Below are 25,951 nucleotides of genomic sequence, written 5' to 3' on the forward strand. Positions count from 1 at the left end.
AACCTTAGAAAAAAAAAAAAAAAACAATCAAACAAACAAATAATTTTCATTTGAATAGATTTGGATTGTCATATGTCAGAAAAAAGAAAAAGAAAAATATGACAGTAAACAAATTTTTTAAAAACATCACTATGATAATTACAAATGTCAAATTCTTTACAAAATATTATTTCGATCATAATAATTTTGATAATTATAATGTTCCGTAATAATTATTTCTACAATATACAAAGCTTTGAGCTTTAGTTTTCCTAAAGAAAACATCTTCAAACCACGTCAGTAATTCATTCGATGGTGTTCAGTCTCTTTTTGCTTTCTCAGGTGAAAACACTTTTACATGAATGATATCCATCATCTTCAAGCAGGTCAGCTGTCATCGTTGTCATATATATCTGCCAGTAAGCAAACAAACAAACAATAAATCAAATTTGCTATTATAATTACAAATAAAACTAAATAAAACCCTCTTTTGATGGGATGAAACCATATGATTGATATGTGTGTGTGTGTGTGTGTGTGTGTATACCTGAAGCAGTATCAATGTCATCATAAACCTCATTCTCACTGAAAATGAAAGTAGAGGATTTAACAACATTAAAAAATATATATTAAGCAGATACAAATTGCTTGTATTACTGTATTTAAATTTAAAAGTAATACATACTCATGCATAAGGTAATTCAAAGGTACGTATCCAACTGTGCAATGAGAAAAAGTATACAATTATTAATACTGATAAATAATTTGATACTTATATTTTTACTTATACTACTTTAACACACTTATTTGAATAAGATTAAATGAGATGTTTATTTCTCAGTGCTCTGGGTTTTAATAACTGAAGAAAAAAGCTTCAATAGCATATATTTTCCAGCAGGTGGTGTGTTTGACTCACATTTCCCCTGTCTATTACGACACAGAACATGCTTCTTGCTGGTCTCCTGTATAACATCCAGAATCTCTTCACGGACCACCTCCAGGTACTTGCTCCCACCCTTCTTCAAATTGGCATTGGGATCCACCATCATGGTGTACAGAACTCGGATGGGCCCTTCAAACTGTTAAACAGTTTCATGTTTTTTACATTTTTACTACGGTTTCTGACATCTTTTCATGATCAACAAGACTCAAAGCTAATCTGAAAAATACAAAAGCAGACAAAAGTAAGACAGATTCACCTTAAACCTCTTTCGAAAATCTTTCTCATCTTTCTCCCGCTGCTTGAACTTCATCGGATCGTGGCTAAATAAAAGCATATGGTATTAAATCTCACATTTATGGTGTTCACTACAGTGCACAGAAAATGTAAAAATCATTTCGAAAGTAAAAGAGATTGCAAATGATTACAATTTTGTTCTGAAGTCAAACATTAAGATGTTTATGTGTGCTGCTTGAAAATACTATTTTGATCATTACATGATTAATGATCAATACAGAAAATCTCCAGATTAGGGAAGCTAAAACAAAGCCCTCTTTCTCTCTGTGGTAGTTTGCAGGTAGTTATCCATTAACACACAGTTCAAATATGATTTCGACAGTTCGTCATTTGTTCAAAGCGCATGAAGCTGAAGAGAGACACTTCAGCAGCTTTTTGTATGAACAATACGAGACGAAAATAGCAAACAGAGGGACATTTACATAATCGATGTGATTGTTTGTTTTGGAACACATATAGACCTTAATGTGTGGTCACATTAGTGACATCTCAGCAAAATTTTGTGGGCAAACAAAATCCATTGTCTGCTGTCAATGGTGTAGTGATGTATGAAGCATCAGTCACACAGAGATCACTTTTAAACCAAGCGGCTTTCTGCTGGTTAACACGGCAAATCTGCGTGACCAACTCAAACCCGTTGCAAAATCTGTGAAATTCCCACCTGCGTCGATTCCAATTGAAATAATTGGAATTCGCTTGTGAAAATTCGCCAAACAATGGTGATTGTGACCGCACCTTTAGTCAGGTTATAATTAATTTGACCTAAAATGAATGAAAATGAGGCGGTGATGTTCTATACCCTAAATCATATCAAGTTTGTATTTTGTAACTCAGTGATCAACACTAAAGTTCACAACACACTAAACAGACTGTACATATGATCCCTCACAGCCTCATTGTCATTTGTGTAAAATTAAATATTGGTTACTATGGTTATTAAAAAAAAAAAGAGATGAGATGAAAGAGGAGAGGCACCTGATCTCTGGGGGAGGAGGAGGAAACTCTTCACGGTCTATGTCATCATATACATCTGAGAGAAGCAGAGCACATACTTATCAATCCAGTGCAGAAAAATGAAAAATCACCTCTCGGAAAGTATAAGTCTGTGTACGTTTACTCACCATCACTGTGAAAACTACTGAAAACAGAAAAAAAAAAAAAAAATGTGAGCTCAAACTTTTAAAATCATAAAAAATACCCTCAACATGAGGCTTGGGGTCTCACCTGTCCAGTTGGTCATTAGAGCCGATATCGTCGTATACTTCTGGGTTGATGGGCCGGACTGCAGAAGGGTGGTAGGAGGGTGTGGCTTGACCACGGATTTTCCGCTTCACTTCTTCATAATCCACATCCACACAGGAGTTACTGATGTAGCCCACTGCAGCAGGAAACACATATTTAGAACTTTATGAATGCTGCTGTTTTCTATCCTCATTAAAGGGGTCGTTCACTCAAAAATGAAAATTCGGTCATTGGCACAATATGGAAATATCTGCCCCTGCTTCCTTTACATTGCAACTTCAACTTATATTAAAGCATATTCAAACCAAGAATATTCCTATAAAGTCTATAGCAGCACTTTGCTTGACATTTTCTTAAAGGGATAGTTCACCCAAAATGAAAATGTAGCCATTAAATTACTCACCCTCATGTCCTTCAAAACCCCTAAGACCTTCATTCATCTTCGAAACACAAATTAAGATATTCTTGATGAAATCCAAGAGCTTTCTGACCCTGCATAGACAGCAACGCAGCTACCACATTCAAGGCCCAGAAAGGTAGTAAAGACATTGTTAAAATAGTCCATGTGACATCAGTGGTTTGACCTTAACTTAATAAAGATACAAGAATACTTTTTGTGTGCAAAGAAATAAAAAAAACACTACTTTATTCAACAATTTCTCGAAGAACCTGGATGTGTTGCGCTTTGTTTGCAAGCAATTGTTGCAAACGCACTGTTGTGAACGCACATTGACTGAAACTATTTTAACAATGTCTTTACTACCTTTCTGGGCCTTGAATGTGGTAGTTGTGTTGTTGTCTATGCCGGGTCAGAAAGCTCTCGGATTTCATCAAAAATATCTTAATTTGTGTAACGTAGATGAACAAAGGTTTTATGGGTTTGCAACGACATGAGGGTGAGTAATTCATGACAGAATTTTTATTTTTGGGTGAACTATCCCTTTAAGAAAACGTCAAGCAAAGTTGGTATTGTGCTGCTACAGACTTCATAGGAATATTCTGCGTTAGAATATGCTTTAATATAAGTTGAAGTTGCAGTGTAAACAATGTAATGTATTGTGCCATAAATATGATTGAAACAGATTATCGAAAAATATAGGGCAGGGACTTGGATGTAGTGATGAAATGATTGTAGTGACATCCTTTCTTCTATATTTTGATGTACATTTATGTGAAATGGATCATTAAAAAAAGAAAAAATACTAATCTAGAGCAGGGATTTGGATTGCGAGGAAATCCAAGTAGTGACAAATCCTTAATTCCATATTTTGACATACATTCAAGTGAAATGGATTATCAAAAAAGAAGAAAATGCAGGGGGAGGATTCAGATCGAGAAAATGGAAGTAGCCATAAAACCAGCCAGAAAAAAAATGATAAAGAGCATGAAAAAAGTCACTCAAACCTTAATAACACTAAATTACCCCAACAATGTACTGCATGTTATTGTTCTACTGATATAAGGTCTCCTTACTGTGACATATTTGTCAGTTCAGTTCAGTTCAGTTACATAACCTCTTTGCAGCAGTGTGGTTTAAGTGATTTTATTTACCATGGACTATAGAATAGAATAGAATAGAATAGAACAACTTGGTATGCAATTGCCATTCTGTCCCCCTCACTTCTGAAATGATGAAAACAAGCAGCGCACTTCTGATTTAAATCATAAAGCTGATATCACTTCCTCTGCTGAATGTCTTGCATCATAGACTTCTGTCGTAAGTGCATTGTTGTAAACCTGATTTGTTAGTCTTCAGAAACTTTCTAAAAAAAAAAGAAAGTCTTCTGTGGTAATCGACAGCGTGTCACAGCAAGAACTTGAGCTTATTTGACTTACTGCTGCCCCTCAGGTTTCGTGCCAGCCATTTCCCCCCGGGGTTGTTGTTCACACGGATGATCTCCACGTTCTCTCCCTGTCGCACAGTCAGGTCGTTCTTTCCACCCTGCCAGTCCTCTCTCACACGAGCCATGTGGATCACCTCAATAGGACCATTCAGCTATGCACACAAACACAATTATGAACATGCTAATATCTGTAGGAATCAGGCAAAAAACACATAGAACCACATTTATGATATCCTTTTTTTAGCTTCAACAAATACAAAAGGCTTACCTTAAATCTTTTTCTATACTCATTTTCCCACTTCAGCTTTTCCTTCAGTTCTTTCTTGTCCAGCTCTGTCTTTTTAGTCTCTTTCAATACTTTCCTCTCAGCAGGAACAGGTCTGCAATATACAGAAATACAGTTGAAATTAAAGGAAGCAGAGTGACTCATGAATTCTCATGAATGTTCACATTGCTGTTTTTAGAGTTTAACAGTCCCTGTTCATTTCCCTTTTCTTTTAAAGATATTATCATTTAAGTGAAAATTCTGCAGTCTGTGGCTACAACATATGGATACAACAAGAGAGATTTTATTCCATTAACTGATACATTATGGAAAGATTATTTGATCCTCAATGGAATGCATTTATAACGATGGTCAAGATTTCTTGTACTTATAATTCAGTTTTGCTTGATCAACCTTAAAAATTAAACAGGCTACAGTATTTTGCTACTGTACTTTTTAGACTTCATGCACAGATAGTAAAATTATAGCTAATAAAAATAAGCCAGTAATTAATTTCATCTTATGGCCAAATTTAAAATTCTAAACTATTTTGTCTAAATACACTACATTTCAAAAGTTTGGTATATGCTCATCAAGGCTAAATTTATTTGATGAAAAATACAGTAAATTTTGTCAAAAATTACAGCAATATTGTCAAAGATCACATTTTAAATGAATTTTGTATTTTAATATTTTTTCAAATGTAATTAATTTCTGTGATGATCATTACTTCAGCCTTTGATGTCACATGATCCTTCAGAAATCATTCTAATATGCTGATTTGCTGCACCTGAAAAAATTATTATTATTATTATTAGCAATGTTGGAAACATTTATGCTTTTCTTTCCTCTGTTTATTATTATTATTATTATTATCAATTTTTTTTTTTTTTTTTTTGTGGAAACTGATACATTTGTTTCAGGATTTTTTGAAGATAGAATAGAAAGTTCAAATAAACAGCAATCATTTGAATTAGAATTTTTAAAACTGTAAATTCTAAAATTGTACATTTCTTTATTGTCACGTCAATCATCTAATGCATCCTTGATGAATAAAATGATTAATACATTTAAAAACAAAAAAAAAATCTTACTGGCCCCCAACTTTTGAAAAGTATAGTGGAAATGAAAAATAAACACTAAAAACTAAAATAGTTTTAAATGCTACAAATGAATTTAGCATCACATTATAATGCACAGTACAAAAATTAGATATTCATTTTTATATTTGCAAAGAAGATTACATACAACATTTTTATTAAATTATAAAGATTAACAATTTAAGTGAATGTTAGGTTACATATCTAAATGTAAAATAGGGGGAATGAGCTTACACACTTTATTAGTATCATCTTATAACTGATAAAGTATCAATGTGTCATGTTTCTAGGTACCATATATCTATACGCAAATAACTCTGTCATTATAGAGCAAGCTATGCAGTGTTAATGTGCGCATGTTTAGGGCATCATAATAATGCAAATTTCTGAACAAGCCATTGTTGCAGTTTAGTTTAGTGGTCTGGATGGACTGGGAAGGGAACTTTGCATTGTAAATGAACACTGATATGACTTACCTGTCTGGGTCTTCATAGATTTCTTGATCGCTGTCCTACAACGCAAGAAAAAAAAAACACATTAGAACACATGCTAAGCATAAAGGACTGCAACCACTGACCCTTCAACATACATCCTCTCTTTCACTTGTTCTGAAACACATAAACACAAAATTAACCCAACAGACTGACCTCATGCTGAGAAGGAAAACCGTCAGTCCACGAGTCTGCATGATGAGAAGACAAACATGCTGTAGTCAGTGAATGTTTTTTTTTTATGGAAATAATTCATATAGAAAAGAAAAAGAACAAAAAACATTTGAAACAAATGCTAGATTATATGTGACCCTGAACCACAAAACCAGTCATAAGTCACATGGCTATATTTGTAGCAATAGCCAACTATACATAGTATGGGTCAAAATTATCGATTTTTCTTTTATGCCAAAAATCATTAGGATATTAAAGAAAGATCATGTTCCATATAGATATTTTGTAAATTTCCTACCTTCAAAACTTAATTTTTGATTAGTAATATGCATTGCTGAGAACGTAATGTGGACAACTTTTAAAGGCTCGTTATTTTTGAGGGGCACGAGTTGGGGGTCTTCATGTGACACACAGCAGTCACAAAAGCACTTATGATTTATTTTATTTTGTTTGCCTTTCCCAAACGCAGATATGGGTGTCATGCCATAACATATTTTTAATACGACTGACTTTATATTTAATGTGAATTTAACATTGTAAAACATTGTAAGTTAGGCTACTACGGTAATCACAACACTTTCATTGTACAGAAAGACAGCAAAGAACATTTTCACTGACAGTCTAGAGTTCAAGCACTCTCAAAAACTCCCATTAAAATCACTGAAGCTGTTTACACTGTGAAATGAATATCTTACTTACAGATTCGTACACTCATTTGCACTTGTTTCTGACCAGAATTCGCCAGAAAGATGTATTCAGTCAGCGAGCGAGTGAAGAAAACACCGGCATTTCAGCGATGACTCATCTGAACACCTCTGATTGGTCATTGCATTCATAAACTCAACAGAATCGTGTGTGATTGGCTCAGCGCCAGCGAACGCAGATTTGAATTTAGCAGCTGATGATATGACGCACAGAACTATCTAATCACGCTGAAGTGATTGTATTAAATATAGAAAACATTAATCGGCTATTTTATTGTCTTTTAGAAGCTGCATTCAACATCCACTTGGCTCAAAAATCTAAGGGGGCACGTGCCCCCTCACTTTGAATGGGCATGACGCCTCTGAGGGTCACATACTGTATATTGCCCAGGCAACGTCCACTCTAGTGCTGTGAATGGTCACCAGCAGTGGCGTGCACAGACCTCCGGAGGGGCAGGGGCAAAATGGGGTGTATGGGTTTGGTCCCCCTCAGCTAGGGGTGGGCGATATGGCAAAAATATCACGATTTTTTTTTTTTTGAAAATCACGATTCACAATATTATCACAATTCTTTGTCACGTTGGATTTTCTATTTTACAAGCTGTTTGAGCAGTGCAGCCAAACTAATTTCCCTATTATAAAGACAAAGCCTTTCAAGGTAACAAAATATTAAAAAGTATGGCGGATATTTAGGCCAAAGTGGGTGAAGATAAAAATCGTTGTCATTATTTTATCTTTGTTATTAAAAAATGAGAGCAAAGATACACATTACAAATACACATAATATACAAATAAAATAAACAGTGTTTTATTTTCAGGTAGTCTACAATAGTCATATTTAGCAGGAGCATTCAAGAAACTGAATGAACAAATATAAAAATAAAACACTATATAGATTGATTCCTATTAAAGCAACTGTATTAAAGTTTTTCAGTCAAGAGTAGTGAGTGATTTTTCTCTTTGTGTTTGGTGTTTTATTAACATTAAAGGAATAATTCACCCCAAAATTAAAATAGGCTAGTGTTTGATTTTTATACCTTCATTTACTCACTGAAAAGTTGTTTTAAACCTGAACGAATTTCTTCTGCTGAAAATAAATGCTATTTTGAAGAATGTGGAAAACCAAACAGTTGCTGGTCTACAGTGACTTCCATCGTATTTTTTTTCCTACTGTTAATGTCAATGTGAACCAGCAACTGTTTGGTTACCCACATTCTTCAAAATATCTTCTTTTGTGTTCAGCACAAGAAAGAAATTAATACAGGTTTGGGACAACATGTGAGTGAGTAAATAATGACAGAATTACAATTTTAGGGTGAACTATTCCTTTAATTACAGTCGGCTGCATGTTTAGTACTGTCCCTTTAAGACCTGCACGCATCTAATATACAGGCACGCACGTTTCTCTCAGCTGTTTACTTTCATTTTAGACATAACCAACTGAGTCTATACATAAACCTGGTGTGTTTTGACAGTATTAGCACAAAACATAACTTAGTTCAGTAATCAGGCGCTGTTTGACGGGCTTTTTAGAGCACGCGCTTTGGGTGTATGTGCTCAGAAAAGGCGCTCATCAGAACAGAACACTGAGTGAAACGTTCAACCAGTAAGTCTTAGAAGTAGATGCAGATAATGTACTTTTGTGACTGCGAATAAGTGCAGTGTCCCGTGAGAGTAACTCTACCGCTGAGTTAACACTGAATGTATGTGGCGTTGTACAGTACACAGAGACGGCGGCGCCAGAACTGCAGCTGATAGAATGCGCGCTGAAGTACGATACTACGATATTTCTTCAAAAAAGCAAATCGTGGAGACATTTTTTATAGTCCACGATCAAAAATCGTCATATCGAACACCTCTACCCTCGGCAGAAATCCCAGACCGGGGGCACCAGACCGCAAGGGCACTTTACCGTCGGACCTCAAAGGGGCAGGGGCTCGAGCCCCCCTGGCCCCCCCCTTGTGCACGCCACTGGTCACCAGGGCACTGCTTTGTGGCTGCTAAGGTTTTTTTTTTAGCTCATTGCTACATGCTTGCTAGATAGTTTTCTAAAGCATAAGTTAAAAAAAGCCCTCCCTCAAGTCTCTATGATAATCTGATCTTCAGACAAGGCTGGGTTGCTCAGTGTAAATCTACGAGATTCTTTCATCTGCTTTACAACCCACCAGGTGAAAGCTATATTCACGTTTACCTCTTGGCTTGGGAGGTGTGGGAGGAGGTGGTGGGAGTGCGCTGATGTCATCATAGTCCTCTTGGTTGTCCACGTTTCTGATCCACACAACACATGGAAACAAGAGTTAGATTACATACTAACCCTATCAGACTCAATAACAGCAAACATACCCAACAGCAATTAAAAATAACCATTACGCCACACAACACATAGTATCTGATCTAGCTTCATAAGAATCTACAAAAAGAGTCAGGAAATGCCACAGTGCGTGCTTTACACCCACATACTTCCAGGATGAAAGATCGCACTGTAAGATGCACGTACGAAACGAAACAATAGAATGCAAGATGTTGTTTGGTGCAATTCAGAATTATTCCTCTTTATAATTTAGAGATACAGATCAGATGTGGAAAAAAATGACACATTTACAGTTTCCTTCCCCTTCTCTTCCAAACTATGGCAACTACTTATAGACAACTGCGTATTACTCACAACTCTGAAAAGGATGATGTCAACAGGCTGGGTTTGTTTGGTGGCCGTGCTGGTCCTACACAAAATACACCATAAATACTAAATAAAACTTGTTACGTACAAAAGTCTCACCTAACACGGCATGAAAAAAGTCAGTTAACATGATAAATTCGTGCATTAGGTCATATACATGCAAATATTTATTGATGAGTGATGTATTTTTATTACTGATTTATATGCAAGACTGAAAAGATATTTGTTTGGCTCCTACCTTTAGAACTTTGGAGATCTATGTTTCTTTTGGGAAGAAGAGCAGGGGCTTTTTTTCTGAAATGATCCAGGTTTACAGACGGAGGACGTCTTGGTTTTGACGGTCGCGGCCCGACATTGGGAAGCGGCTTTCTTAGCGGTACTACCTCCGACACGCTCCTCTGGCTCGGCAGTGGTGGTTTGAACGCTGAAGCGGCTTTCATGTCACTGTGCTGTTGAAGTATCTTGCGCTGAAGAAGTTCTCCTGTCATCTTGACTCTGCTCGGCACGTGGACCGCCGTAGGGGGCGTTTTAGGACTCTCCTGGGCTCCCAAACGATGAGAGGGAGGAGGTCTTGGGAAGAGTCCTTGAGGTCCCGAATGAAACATCTCTGGTTCACTATGAGCGTTCAGAGGAAAGACTGGTCTTGTAGGCACAGCTGAAGTCTTGTTTCGGAGAGCTCCATTGGTTAGAGACTCTGGCAGCGCACCAACCATATGAGGTTTGATGGCGGATCCACCTCCGGAAGCTGCCATTTCTAACTGAGCGTGAAATTTGGCCCGGATGGCCTTGACATCCACATTTTCCTCCTGTAAAGCAATAAAATCAATCTGAGCTCTGAAACTATTCAAAGGCACCGGTGTGCTTCATCTTAAATGTAAAACTTGGTTAACATTAAGTTGCCTTACTCCATATGGTGAAAATTGTAATAAATCTAATGCAACATTTCATGTATTTTTACAGTAAAATCCTGCTAAAGTTATACTGTTATTGCCAGTGAAAAAAAACACCTTATAATTTACAGTGAAAAAACGTAAATTGACATTTCCTGAATCCTCTGTGTGACAGAACACATTTGATGGTTCAGTGTTTCTTCTTAGTTTTTTGTGATCTGGGTAAGAGTTTACAATAAGGTGTCATTTGTTAACATTAGTTAATATATTAACTAACATGAACAAACAATGAACAGTGCATTTATTACACTATTTATTAATCTTTGTTAATGTTAGTTAATGACAATATAGTTGTTCATTGTTTATTCATGTTAGTTCACAGTGCATTAACTAATGTTAACAAACACAACTTGTGATTTTAACAATGCATTAGTAAATGCTGAAATTAACATTAACTAAGATTAATAAATACAGAAGAAGTATTGTTCATTCTTAGTTCATGTTTACTAATGTTGTTAACTAATGAACCTTATTGTAAAGTGTTACCGTTATCTGTTATGTTACATTTTATGTTGTTTAATGTTTTAGTGTCGTGTGTCACCATAATGGTGATTTACTTCAGCTTATGGAAAAACTACTTGTGATGAACTCTGATTAATCATGTGGCTTTCTCTTTATCACCTGTGTTTTTAAGGTGGTTGCCAACATATTATAAAGATTTTTAACTAGATATCTCTAATTTTTAAAATGTTGCTACCATATGTTTTACAGTAAAATTTTACCGTATAAATTTCACTTTAGTCTTTTTTACAGTTTAACATTTTCGCAGTGTGATAGTTTTTACTCTGGATAGTATTAATGTCAAGCATTTTCAGCTGATCAAAATGAAATATATATAAAAGGAATATGCTTCAATCAGTAGTTAGATGAACACGGTGAAGGAAATGACCGTTCAGAGTTAATCATTTGCAGTTAGATGTTTTAATGTCGTGTTCTGTGGCGCTGGTTTGTGCTGTATTTCTGTCGAGAGAAACTGGGCCAAACAGCACATGACACCGTTGTAGCTCTGATGGCTTCTGTTACATAAACATCCATCTACACATCATTTGACCTTGTGGGTGCTTTGCCACACAATATTAACAAGTGTGAAAAAATTGCGCATGCAGGCTACAGAGCAGGTGTGAACTTTCAAATAAAATAAAATAAATCCAACAAATATCACATTTCAGTGTCTGACTTGAGTGACTACTACAGAAGAACTGTGAAGAACACACAGAAGAAAACATTTAAAGGAATATCCAAGGTTTATTACTTTTTTAATATACATCCTTAGTCTTCTTGTGAACAAATTCATTGTTTTTCTAAGGTAAAAAAAAAAAATCTAAACATTTTTAGAATCTCCAAAATGGATTTTCCTCTTTGAATGACATCAAATCCAGTAGGAATCTGCATTACCTGTAATTTCGCGCAAAGTGAGCAATACTTCATACATCGCTACACTACTGACAGCAGGCAATGGCTTCGAATATTTGATTATTCAAATAGCCGTTTCACTCATATTACAGCGGTAAAATGTTGCCTCTTTGTTTAAACACCATCTTTAACCAAAAAAGTAGACTGCCATTACCGTAATCGCATTCTTGTTTTGTAATTTTGCTTGTCCTTACAAACTCTGCGAAGGGTCAGGCCACAGATGTTATCAACAGAAATTAACTTGTATTGAACCTGAAACCTGCTCAGAGGACTTAACTGTAATAGCATACATTGTTGATTGTTCAAAAATAGGCACTGATTAAAATCAGTTGTGGAAGGCAGAAGTTTTTAGCAGAAGTATGCTATCCATGCTGTGGCATTGCCTGAATGGACTATAATAGACCTCAGACCACACATTGTCATCATTGCATCACGTACCCTGATTAGGACCGAGCTTTGAATGTCTCTAATTAGTTTACCTTCCTCAAATATTGAGTGCATACATAATTAGCAACGAATTAACATGCATCTGTCAATCTGCGTCGTGTTTTAAAAGAAGAACTCAAAGACATCATACGTTGCGGGGAAGATAATGAACTGTCATGAACTGTTTAAGAAGTGAGCAGCAGATTCAGAACAATAGTGAGGCACAGGAAGCGTCTCCAACCACACACCTTTGCACTGCACATCATTCAGCTGTGGTTGTCATAGAGATGACAGTCAAAAACAAACCAATCAACTGCATGCTTTGCTAAAAACGCTAAAAACCTGTGTCAGTGACAAGAGAAAAATGAAAGCGTTGTCTTATCTGTTCTAGCCACAATCCAAACAATTATATCATTCATGCTTTAAAATATCACTAAAGTTACCATTCTTAATTTTAGAGACTCGTTTTTCATTCTTTTGAGAACTTTAGTGATAAGTCTTCAATTGAGGCATGAGATTATCACTAAAATCTAGTTTTAAAAATCAGAAAAACCCATACTGATTGACCACTAATCAGAGAATCTGTAGTCGTTGCTGTCCATTGATTAACTGCATCAATAAACAAAACATAGATGATGATTTATTACAGTACACAATGAACACTAAACCTTTCTGTTGTTATGACACTATATCAACACAAAACCTTTGGCCTAATCTCTCTCTACTCCAAGCATAGAATACACTAAACAAATCCAGACATCAATTTATTGATACTCTGCTTGCAGAGTCTAAAAAGATACAAGGAAAGCGCATCTTTATAGGCTTTCACAGTAGGCTACATTTCACTTTCTTAATGCGCATTTCAACTCAGGGTTAGGCTAAGTGATATTTCACATTATCATTTTGAAAGGAAGTTGAAATGTGTGAAAGGTATTTCAGTGTAGAAAAAAAGGTAACACTTTAGTATGGGGACCAATTCTCGCTATTAACTAGCAGCTTATTAGCATGCCTATTTTTAACATATTGGCTGCTTTATCAAGCACATACACTATGTGCAGAATTATTAGGCAAGTTGATATTCTGGTCATATTTTTTTTCCAAGAACATTTGACCAATTCCAAACCACATCAATCTTAGTAACTACTATCAATTTTGTATTTAATCATTTATAAGTGACATATAATTGCCCATGAAGGCTGAAAGTTAAAAACTCCTTATTTCAGGTGTGCTGAATTATTAGGCAGGTTTTCTTTTACAGATAAAATGAGCCAAAAATGAGATTGAACTCAAGAATAAAAGTAAAACAATTATTAAATGCCCATGAGAAGGATTCAATACTAATGCAATAATAGAATTAGCAAAGTTAAGGCATGACCATTGGGCAGCGAAATGCTCATTGGGTCAGCACGGTCAGAAAAAAACAGGTGGAGAGGAAAAGACACGTTAACTGCAAAAGAATTAGGAATTAATGTCAAGAATTAGGTGAGAAACCATCAGGAACCATTTAGTCTCCAGCACCACCATTTTCCAGAACTGCAACCTTCCTGGAGTCTCTAGAAGTGCAAGGTGTCAGGTTCTCAGAGACTTTGCTTGGGTAAAAAAATATTTTAAATGACTCTCACTTAATAAGAATAACATGCTGAAGTGTTGTGAAATACTTTTTTTATAGGCTTTATGGACAGATAAGTTGAGAGTGACTCTTGAAGGACCAGAATCACATCCTCTTGTGCCACAGTTTGAAAAATGTATCTTCCAGAATCTGGCAGTAAGTTTTAGGAGCTCCTTTTTAATCAATCCTGCAAGACAGACTTTTGAACTAAAATGAGCTCCTAAAACTTACTGCCAGATTCTGGAAGATAAATTCTTCAAACTGTGGCACAAGAGGATGTGATGCTGGTCCTTCAAGAGTCACTCTCAGCTTATCTGTTCATAAAGCCTATACAAAATCAGTCTTCATGTATTTCACAACACTTCAGCATGTTATTCTTATTAAGTGAGGGCCATTTTAAAGAATTTTTTACCCAAGCAAAGTCTCTGAGAACCTGACACCTTGTAATTCTGGAGACTCCAGGAAGCTTGCAGTTCTGGAAAATGGTGGTGCTGGAGACTAAATGGTTCCTGATGGTTTCTCACCTAATTCTTCACCTTAATTCTTAATTCTTTTGCAGTTAAGGTGTCTTTTCCTCTCCACCTGTTTTTTCTGAGCATGAGCATGAGCATTTCGCTGCCCAATGATCATGCCTTAACTTTGCTAATTCTATTATTGCATTAGTATTGAATCCTTCTCATGGGCATTTCATTTTTATTTTTTTTACTTTTATTCTTGAGTTCAATCTCTTTTTTGGCTCATTTTATCTGTAAAGGAAAACCTGCCTAATAATTCTGCACACCTGAAATAAGAAGTTTCTGACTATCAGCCTTCATGGACAATTATATATCACTTATAAATTATTAAATACAAAATCAATAGTAGTTATTAAGATTGATGTGGTTTGGAATTGGTCAAATGTTCTTGGAAAAAAAATATGACCATAATATCAATTTGCCTAATAATTCTGCACACAGTGTAATCTGCATGACTATATTCTACATCTCTAATCCTACCCAATACCTAAATTTATCAACTACCTTACTAACTATTAATAAGCAGCAAATTAGGAGTTTATTGAGGCAAAAGTAGTAGTTAATGGTTTGTTAATAGCGAGAATTGGACCTTAAAATAAAGTGTGACCAAAAAAAAAAATCATGAAACAAGACAACGCAGGATTAGCTACCCTGCTAAAAAAACAAAAAAAACAATAGAAGCCCAATAGAAACCATCACAGAAATTCCAATGGTTTCCATTAAAATACCATTATGAACCATTAGCTTTTTCCAGTAAAACCATTACAAAAATCCTTTTTGTAGTGTGTTTTGGGCATTTTAACAATAGGATTTAACATCCCACCAATAGAATCCATCACATACCAGTAGACACCATTATAGTTTCCATTAAAACCAATACAATTCCCATTATAACCTTTAAAACCATTACATTTTCTGTTGTGTTTTGGGCAGGGTTCTATTGTTTTTTTCAGCAGGGTACTTAAAGGTGATTTAGGTTAACAAACCTACACACTCTTTTCAGTTCAGAGAAGTTTTACTGACTGTGTCTCAAAACAGAGAGATCTCTGAAGAACTAGATTCCGATGGTGACCAAAAACTGGTGATCACTAGGCTATGTTTTGAGACAGAGCCTGTGTGCTATGGCCTGCTTTTTAAAAGATTGTAACAACAACAACAACAATAATAATAATAATAATAATAATAATAATAATAATAATAATAATAAAACTTAACACATGAGACGCAATTATTTCAATTTCAGGTCTGACCATATGATATCAGCAGGCTATCAGAATGAACTGATTCCTCAGCAGTTATCTAATAATTCAATAGGAGGTTTGAAAATAGCTACCTATTTTCGGTCATTTCGCTAAAAGAGAATCAAGCTGGCCTTACCATGTGTTTTATTTCCAAAGTTTGCTGTCATGTGAGTTGAGCTGAAGAGAGCGGCAGACTGCAGCAGTTTCCTGAAGCGCAGATGAGCGACCCCTCAAACCTGTTACAGCAGGAAGTACTCTAAAAATGAACGAAGGCAAATCCATTGGGCAACTCCATATTTACATAATAGGCCTATCGGCTGGTTATTATTAGGCACTTCAATAAACAACGTCTTTCCACGTCTACAAAAAAAAACAAAAACAAACATACGTGAGAAATGTTGCATTGCCTCAAAACGTGGCGAGTTTTGTTTGTTGGTGACTTGAGTAATGGTTTATTTAATGTAAATTATGGGAAAATCTTGAATGAATATTGCCTTTGTAGTCTGTGTGAGGCTGAAAGTGCCGTTCTCTCGCATCTAAACAGTGATGGAGAGGCAGACGGAGCTTTGTCTCCCTCTGTCGATCATAAAGGAAAATCACCAATTTTGTGTGGCTTTTTTCTTCTTGTAAACATAACAAAAATATTAAAGCAAACAGCAGCAGTTATCGGTATTTAAATCACATTTGTGGAGAATAAGAAAAAAAGCGAATGAATAAGTCCTTTAGATGTCCTGTACATTTGTATTTTATTTATTTTTTTTGTGGCCAAAGTATCTTCCTCGACAACAGATCTTAGGATATTTTTCCTAAGAAAATGAAAGTGATTTTTCCTGTGTGACTTTTTTAAATATAAAGTAATTAGCCTGTGTAAAGTAGCTTGAACCCTTTATACATTGTAGAATAAGGGATAATCAACGGCTCCGCTCCACGTCGTGCATTCAAATCGTTTAATGCACAGCTAGCCGTTGATTATCCCGTTTATGCCATGGTCATTTGCCAGCATTCACATATTAAAGATGTTAATAATATTTGCGCTGCAATATTTGACCGGAACGATAACGATTTTCGTCTGTATTATTCAACTGTAACTGTATGTTACTATGGTTACCAATGTTTATAGGAAGCGCATTAATATAGAACGTGATTAAACTGACCTGGAACTACCTGCAGTTCAACGAATTTAATCAACACCTGCCAGCCAATCAGAATCCAGTATTCAGACAGACCATGGCATAACTACATTTAAGAATTCTAACTTGGAACTAAGAATATATAATTATTTTTATGAGGTTTTAAACTGTAATGTGCTATTCATAACAACAAAAGGGTCAATGTTATTTTCTTGTTGTTTGAATATTCTCCCTACAGTGAGGTTCACAAAGTTATGCTTAGAAACAAGACATTTTTAGATCCTAAATTGAACTTGCGGACCTAAACAAATAGTACATCACGACTTCATCAATTAATCTTCTTTATTTTCACATTTAAAAATAAGTCAACTTATAACTTAAGTTGACAAGAAAAAAAAAAACTGCAACATTAACTGTACCAAGGCATCTTAAAAATCAAATAATATATAAACACTGGCTGAAAGTAAAACAATCTCAACACAGACAGTGTGACAATGCATTTCCACACCATAGAAAAACAAACGAAAAAACCCAATTAACATGACTGTCAGATTACAGATTACTGTCAGATCTTCCATGATGGGGGGGGGGGGGGGGAAGCATGATTTTCTGAATGGGAAGGTAAAATCACTGCAATATTGGTACTGTTGAGCTGAGTTCAGGGTTTAGGCTCAGTTTACAATTACTTACTGTGTAATACAACAACAACAAAAAAAAAAAAAACTTATGTTTTCTTGAATCTTTTAAAATCTCATTTTGAGACATTGGGATTCTAGTGCTTACACACAATGTATTGTTAATGAACATGCTGCGTCAGCCCGATGTTTCTTGTACAGATTACAACCAGTCACCTAAAAGCAATAAGAATCAGGGAGAAGAGAATTTGCTCACTAGTGATGTTACAAAGTGAGAGCAAAAGGATTCAACCGGTGAAAAACAGGATGAAGGAAGAGAACACACCCACAGCCTTCCTTTTGGGCCGCTCAAGCTACAATATCAGTTAATGAACCACTTCATCTGCCTGAACTGACCCAATAAATTCACAATATATAGAGAGACATAAGGACAGAGTCTTTCAAAATACACAATATGAAATATGTCATAATGCTATTTAAAATCCATAACACTTAAAATATTTAAAAGAACTCCAAGTTCTTTTCTCATTGCAGAGTAATGCAAACACGTGCATGCTTTTTGCCAAAAAAAGTGTCTAACTTTCCAGCAGCAAGACACTTGTTAAAAAGAAATGGAGAAAGAGAGGGAAAAAAAACTGCTAGCTTACAAATATTAAATTAATCCCCCACCTCTCACATTTTGCTAAAACTGGCATAAATTTGGGAACGAATACGATAACAGGGGTCAGTAACATCTAAAATAGGCTCCCAGCCACAGAACTTTTTCCACAAACAAATTTGATCATATTTCCCCCCAAAAATGAGTCCATAGATTCTGTCAACTACAGGTTTTACGCCCTAAAAGAGCTTGAAACACCTCCGGCTGTCATGATTGAAAGGAATATTGCACCTTTTAACGAGACCATTCTCATGGAGTTCAGTGTCAAAGAATCAACAGTTCTGAAACAATGTCCTCAAACTTTTTTATTAGAAGTTTTATTAAACTTCAGTTTGAGGGACTGAGACAAATTTAAACTTACAGAATGTCAAATTCCAGAAAACAAAATAAAAATAAAATAAAATAAACTGTTTATGAATTCCCCCGTTTTCTCTTCCCAGACATTTAATATTAATTAAACTGACCCATACGTTAGGGCCACTGTATGGTAATTCCCCTCTCTGCATGTCAGTAAAAATAAAATAAAAATACAAAAAAATTATAATAATCACGCATATGAATGCATGAACCATGATTCAAGTGATCTTGTACAGTGACCTGTCTGATTGAACACCCTCAGAATGAAAAAAAGTGACTCCTTCACAGATATTAGACTTTCAAAAAAAATAAAAAAAATCAATGGGTGTTTTCAGTTCATGATATGGTCAACCAATACACCTTTCTCTATAAAAAATAAATAAAATATTTACAAATTAAAGGCAAAACCAGAACATTGACTAACACCCTGATGCATCTGTATTTGCAGTGACCCAGTGTATATGGTTATATGGCAGAGGTCTCGCTGTTTGTCTGTCTGTCTCTCACTCGCAGTAGCATGACGACGACAAAGACGTATTACATTCTGAACTGCACTGAAATGCACCCTGTGCACACAAAAAGAAGATATCCCAGCACCTTGCTCTAATCTGCACATACCACTGAGAATTTAAACTAAGTAGGAAAACAACCAAAATAGGGTTTGTAATGAAATAAATAACAGGCCTGTGAAAAAAGCAGTAGGATTTTGTGAGTAAACATTCCTTTTCCAGTCATTCCGACACTTCCTCCTCCGTATGAAAGATTCACCCATCTCCTCTGAAGCATGGGGGTCAGAGACCAGTCTTTACAGTGCTCCAAAGTGTTCGACTCACACAACATACTGCTTGGAGCTGTAATTCGTTGTGTAGGCCTGCCGGCTGTACTGAAAGTGGTCGGTGAGTACTGTGCTCCGACCGTGCTGAAAGTCTGAGCTGTGAGCGAAGGTCCCGGAGCCGTTGGACTGGGGTTTGTCGAATGAAACCATATCCTGCGCTGAAACTGGCAGCAGTTTCTTCTTGGCCTCCTGGTTGTTATCGTATTTCGCCTGGTGAGAAAAGCAATGGCATTTAAATTGGCATCGGTTTTTGCATTCCTCATTTGTGATTGTGAAATAAACATTAAAGACGTGTGTAATTACCTTATTATAGAGGAAGACGCCTAGTATTGCTGTCATCATGCCGATAATGTTGGAGGTGCTGACGGGGTTCCTGAGCATCAGTAGGGATATACTGATGACCATGATCCTCTTCGTTGCGTTGGCTACGGCGTAACTGAGTGGGCTGACCAGGTTCAGCACACTGAAAGCTATCATGTTTTGTGCAAAGTTGCAGATACCACTAATGAGGAGCAGCACGATCGTTCCTGTCCAGTTGGAAACCTCCGTCTGTAGAGGAAAGTGGAGGAAAAATTAGCATTGGGTCGAATCTCATGAAACCCGTTTAAAACATTCCCTAGTCTTATAATAACTTCATAAGAAAAAATGTACACTACCATTCAAAAGTTTAGGGTTTTTAAATGTTTTTGAAGGAAGTCTCTTATGCTCACCAAGGCTGCATTTATTTGATGAAAAATGTAGTAAAAACAGTAATATTGTGAAATATTATTACAATTTAAAACTTTTCTATTTGAATATATGTTAAAATGACGGCGCAAAGCTGAATTTTCAGCATCATTACTCCAGTGTCACATGATCCTTCAGAAATCATTCTAATATGCTGCTCATGAAACATTTCTTATTATTAATGTTAAAAACCATTTTGCTGCTTAATATTTGAGGAAACCATGACACTTTTCTAGGATTCTTTGGTGAATAGAAAGTTTAAAGGAACACAGTTTCTTTGAAAAAATAGAGATTTGTAAGAATTTAAAAGTCTTTACTGTCACTTTTGATCAATTTATAGCAAAAAAAAAAAAAAAACTGCAGTGTAAAATGAAGAACATTTGTAGATATATAAACGCACAAATACACGTGTGTGTGTGTGTGTACACTAGAGGTCGACCGATTCACCGGTTTTGCCGATTAATCGGCACCGATAGTTGATTTGCGGAACTATCGGTTATCGGCAAAAATCCATGCCGATAGTTTTCCGTGTTGCGTCTGTTGCTGGGGTGGCTGAGAATGGTCTGCTGTCATTATACAGCACGAGAGCGGCCTCTAGAGGCGGAAGTCACTGACAGCACGTGTTGTTTGTTTTGGCATGCGACACTAAGCGCTGCACAGAGCAGGAAACTTCAAACGCCAGAAAAACCTGCCGCGGAATAGAGCGCCATTCACATACTTTTCCATTAAATAACATTATATTTGTCCCAAATCATTGTTAATTTACATAATGACTTCACCCTAGGCTATAAATTATGCTTAGTGCATTTTTCAGCAAAACATTCGTCTTTCTGTGGCTCTAATAGTCTGTATGCTTCATATAGAGAGCTGTAATACAGATTGCGCGTTCACTTTCCATTTGCTGTTTTTTTAAACACTGAACTTCAAACTCATTTATGCCACATGAAGCAAACTTGTGTCTGTTTGGTGCTTAAATAAACAGTTTTAGACCACTGCTTGAATTGGACATGACGCGTCTGTTGTGTGTGACACCTGTGACTTCTCCAAGACGCAGCGCTGCGCTTTTGCACAGTGGGTCACTTGCATATTTTTTTTTTATATTTTGATTAGATATTTATGCAGTGTTCTAAAATAGCAGCAAATAAAATGTGAGAGTACACATACAATATCAATAACTTGTGCATGTAATTTTAATATGGCCTTGTGTAGGTATTTCAAGATGGCTATCTTTAAGCATGACTGTTGAAATAAAATGGTAATACTTAACAATAAGAGTCCATTTGTAACATTAATGAAAGCTGTAGAAGTATTGTTCCTTGTTAGAGTGTGTTCATTTTATTTCAACATTTACTATTACTAATAGGCTTCATTTTTAAATTTTAAAAGTTTCTTCTTTTAACATTAGTGAACTATGAAATAACTTTAATGATCAATATAATAATTAATATTAATACAAATTTTTTATTCATTTACAAGGTATGGTTCAGTACTGTTACTGCTTTTTTAAAAATAGTAAAGCTCTAATTTAGTTTTCGTTCAGTACCCATTTTAAAAACTATCAGTTGATTAATCGGTATCGGCCAGTGTGGTCCAACCTAGCTATCGGTCGACCTCTAGTGTACACATCTAGAAATGTATGCGTGCACACACACTTGTTACACTGAATTTAACTAATGCTATTTTTAATACAAATAAAAACAATTATAATTATAGTTGTAATTTCATTACTATATTACAGTGGGGCGGACAAAAACAATGTCACAGTGCCGAAATTCTTTATCTAAAACATTTTTTTGATTTTAGTACAACATATGAACTGGCCATATCTGGACATATTTACAGATAACCATCCTCTTATTCATTACTATTATTCATATAAAATCATTAAAACCATATTTACCAGATCTCCATCCATCAGGAAAGATGAGAGGTCCACTAAAATCCATGTGGGCAGCATAAACATAAGTGCATGGAAGCCCAGGATGTTCAGTAACTGGAGGTGGTGAATCCTTGTGTCACGCAACACCTAAAACAACCACAAAAACAATTTCATACAAGAAGCCATTCCAAACTTTTCTTAACTGACAAAAATCACCTATTAGAAATATGAACCTTTTTCGAGAAGATGTTCTGTAAAGAGAAGCAGAGCGTCGCTGCCAAAGCGCTGATCAATCCAGAGACGTCAAAGGACAATTCAGTGACAGTGGCCAAAAGAACGCCTCCAATGATGGGTATAAGAGACACATAAACCTGGTCAAAAAAAGCCAAACTCATCAAACATGCAAACAAACAATTCAAGCTATAAGCAATCAGTGACTGTTTAAGCAATTATGAATTCAGTGACTTATACATGACTTATTTCTAACAGTGTTTAGAAGACAGACCTTTGTGGTTTGCTTCTCTTTCATGATAATCCGTGACAGCAGAACCACCCAGATGGGCATGGTGGCCTTCACTAGAATGAGGGAATGAAAAGAAGACATGCATTCACTCATCGAATAACATCAGCCATTAATGTTGCCACATGTTCGTCTTGTGATTGCACCTGGTATCTGAAACATCTCAGCTGCAGTCGAGTCCTCAAAAACAAAGCTCACACTCTCCCTGCTGATTCCTGCACTAATGCTGCTTCATATTTAAAACAGACAGCTGTTTAAAGCAATCTGTCTCCGAACAAACTCATCTGCATGAGACACTAAAGCCAAAAAATCTCAACGATGAGTTGAAATGAGTCGCTGTGAACTGTTCTGGATCAGGTAAACAGGGTTTATTTTGCACGACTATTGAGAAATTTTAACCAAAGTATGTTACAGACATTTCAAGAAGACCCTAAAGAATTATTACAAACTTGTGGAAAATGGGCATCCGATGTCCCCTTTAATTTCTGAAATTTTAACTTCCATGACCTTTCCAAGCCTGGAAATCACAATTATACCAAGCGTCCTTCAAGTAAAGTTGGAAATAGTGTAATTATGAGTTATGAGTATATGAACAACCAAGCTAAGTCGTATTTACAGGTGGTATATTTATGCGTGATATAAATTATATGAATATAAATAAATACATGTAAATATTTTCAAAATATATGTTGTATGTGTGAGTATTTATATATACATAAAATACACAAACATATATTTTGTAAACAAAAACTTTATTTTGGATGCAATTAATCATTTGACAGCACTAGTTTATAGTTGATTTTTTTTTTAAGGCTACTTCCATGTTAAGTTTCAGACTTGATTATTTGAATATTAAATGTTTGTTATGTCCGACAAGTTTTTCTGGTTCAATTAAAAGTAGCATTCTTTCTAGGTGTTTCATGACTTTGTGAACCCTGTCTATGTGAACGCATAAATGAAAGCGTTTTTTTCTTCTTCTCTCCATTATAATACTTCCATTAGTTTGTTCTAAATGATACTGCAGTGTGACAAATGAGTATTTTATAGTTTTTGCATGACTCTGAAGTAGTTCCAGGTTTGGTGAATTACAATTCAATATCATCTCACCATGTTTTTTTTTTTCTTTTTCTTTTTCATCATCTCCTTCAAATTATGATACAAGTTTGATTAAAAAATTAATGGATCCACACAGGTCAAGTAGATAAAAATGACAACTTCAAAGAGCTCATTAAAACATTCTGCATAATACACTACATATACTGCTTAAAGTTATAGTTTTAAAAGAGAATAACATCCATGTTGAAAAAAAACAGCATATGCTGGTTAGGTAGGTTTTGAAGCACCAGCTAAGGACCAGCTTAAACCAGCATCCATGCTTCAAAACCTACCTAACCAGCATATGCTGTTTATGGATGTTAAATTGTAGGACACCACAGTCACTGTGTGACTTTTCAAACAATCATTTACTACTAAGTGCTAAATTATCTTTCAAGTTTTTATTTTTTTGAACGACATGTTTGTAAGAAAACATTTCTTATCTTTATGTACAGTTCTTCTCTGCTAATATTCTGTTATTGTACATTTTGAAGATAATGCTTATTTTACTATCAGGGTTTTTAATACTACCGCAGGGCTTGATAATAATGGAGGCCATGTAAACAAAAGGAACTAAAGCTTCCCAAACTAGACTGCAGCCACGCAGGTGGATGATGTGGCAGTATTATTAGGAGTGCGGAAGTGACGTTGTCTGGGACTACTTCAACAAAGTGTAGTGTTATCAAAACTCGGACGCAGAAAAATAACCAGAGCGAGTCATTGAATCCCTATTACGATTTGTTTCCTAGCGTTTGGATGAAAGTGGAAGTTTAAATGGGAAAAGCAGTTTGAATTCACAGCTGAGATTTGTGGTTAACGACAGACAGCGATAAATGAATAAACTACGGCGATTTAAACTCGATTAAACGAACCGAGCCGAGCTAAACCGAACCTATCCAATCAGGTTGGGTCTGAACTGAGTTCGAAGAATAAGGCCTGTAATACAAAGTCACTCAACCGAAAGCCTCCCGATACTCACCAGTGTGCGCGTACGACACCGGGACCTTCCATATGCTGAAATGGGCCGAGACCGAGGAGAAGTATTTCCCGAAGGCGAGCGGCAGAATGAACCAGCGGTAGTAGCGGGCCGGTAACTCCGTTCGTGGGACGCCCCAGGCTCGCAGCAGCGGCGGGAGAAACACGATGATGGAGAGTATATGAAAGAGAGACACCGTGACCGGATAGGGGAAGCCGTTGAGGATGATTTTATTGACCACGTTGCCACCAGAGCTGACGGTGTACCAGAACAGACATAGCACCGCGATCCGAATTCCCTCCCGCGCCGGCGGGCGCTGCTCCACCGCGGCCATCTTTCAGCGCAAACCGCGACACTGGAGGACTAGCTGGAGAAAGAGTCACGTGACTCTGCGAGGCCACGCCCCCACCAAAATCTCCATGGTGACCAGCTGAGAGTTTCGTTAGATTCAGGAGAAAGGTGCGCTGTTTGTTTAGATCGGGTTCATGTTATCGCGAGTTTAATGGCGCAACGCAGTATTTTGCCACCACAGTTATACAAAAATAAGTTATTTATGAATTCTGAAAGCTTACACTGTCTGAAGTTGTATAGTAACTGCAGTTATTATATTTTTGTGTTAATCTGTAGATCCTGTTTTTAATAAATAAAATGTGGAGGACGAAATGGGAACGAATTACACGCAAAACCTGTTCTCTTGCAAAAGTACAGTATTAATTAATTAATTTTATTTCGTTTTATTTTACTCCCATCTCTTTTTCCTTCACAAAATGATAATTTTTCACGGGAACGAAAAAGGTTTGCGAGAGTTTTCACAAAAGTTTTTTCTTTTTCTTTTCTCCCATCTAATGGTCTATTTTTAATTACTGAGGAACTCCACTGGTGAAATCTGAGTGGCCTAATACTCAGTTTATTTAATAGCCTATGTATAAGACTGGTGGTGTTCCTGGGTCAGCCAGAAGAAATTTTTGTCAATCATGTCCACCTATACATATATATATATATATATATATATATATATATATATATATATATATATATATAATCATAAGGAATCCAAAATTGTCACACTAATAAAATAAATATCAAGATAATAAAATTATTTTAACATTTTTTGTTTTCTTGTATGAATTATTAAAAACAATTATGTCTCTAATTACTGCTTTTAAAATTATTACCATTACTCACTCATATTAAAATAAGTCCAAATCAGATCAATGTTTTATGCTTTTAAATGTACACACACACACACACACACACAGAGACGGAGAGTTGG

The 25,951-nt window shown here is 35.9% G+C and overlaps 2 protein-coding genes across 2 annotated transcripts; both read right to left on the bottom strand.

Annotated features, from left to right (window-relative positions):
• Window positions 1–40: 40 nt before the first annotated feature.
• Window positions 41–16,144, bottom strand: si:ch73-40i7.2 (FYN-binding protein 1). Its single transcript, XM_058790588.1, has 16 exons — window positions 16,004–16,144; window positions 9,952–10,519; window positions 9,702–9,756; window positions 9,228–9,304; window positions 6,315–6,349; window positions 6,144–6,178; window positions 4,571–4,682; window positions 4,295–4,454; window positions 2,441–2,594; window positions 2,338–2,354; window positions 2,192–2,246; window positions 1,179–1,242; window positions 896–1,058; window positions 665–698; window positions 527–564; window positions 41–392 (listed from the first exon to the last, which is right to left on the bottom strand). The coding sequence occupies exons 1-16, from the start codon at window positions 16,004–16,006 to the stop codon at window positions 367–369; spliced, it is 1,596 nt and encodes a 531-aa protein (XP_058646571.1). The 5' UTR covers window positions 16,007–16,144; the 3' UTR covers window positions 41–366.
• A 1,181-nt stretch (window positions 16,145–17,325) lies between these two features.
• Window positions 17,326–25,640, bottom strand: slc35e1 (solute carrier family 35 member E1). The gene is made up of 6 exons (XM_058792441.1): window positions 24,682–25,640; window positions 22,593–22,663; window positions 22,321–22,458; window positions 22,109–22,234; window positions 19,786–20,031; window positions 17,326–19,692 (listed from the first exon to the last, which is right to left on the bottom strand). The coding sequence occupies exons 1-6, from the start codon at window positions 25,010–25,012 to the stop codon at window positions 19,477–19,479; spliced, it is 1,128 nt and encodes a 375-aa protein (XP_058648424.1). The 5' UTR covers window positions 25,013–25,640; the 3' UTR covers window positions 17,326–19,476.
• Between the last annotated feature and the right edge of the window lie 311 nt (window positions 25,641–25,951).

Source organism: Onychostoma macrolepis, chromosome 11 (genome assembly GCF_012432095.1).
Source record: "Onychostoma macrolepis isolate SWU-2019 chromosome 11, ASM1243209v1, whole genome shotgun sequence".
In the NCBI taxonomy this organism is placed as follows: Eukaryota; Metazoa; Chordata; class Actinopteri; order Cypriniformes; family Cyprinidae; genus Onychostoma; species Onychostoma macrolepis.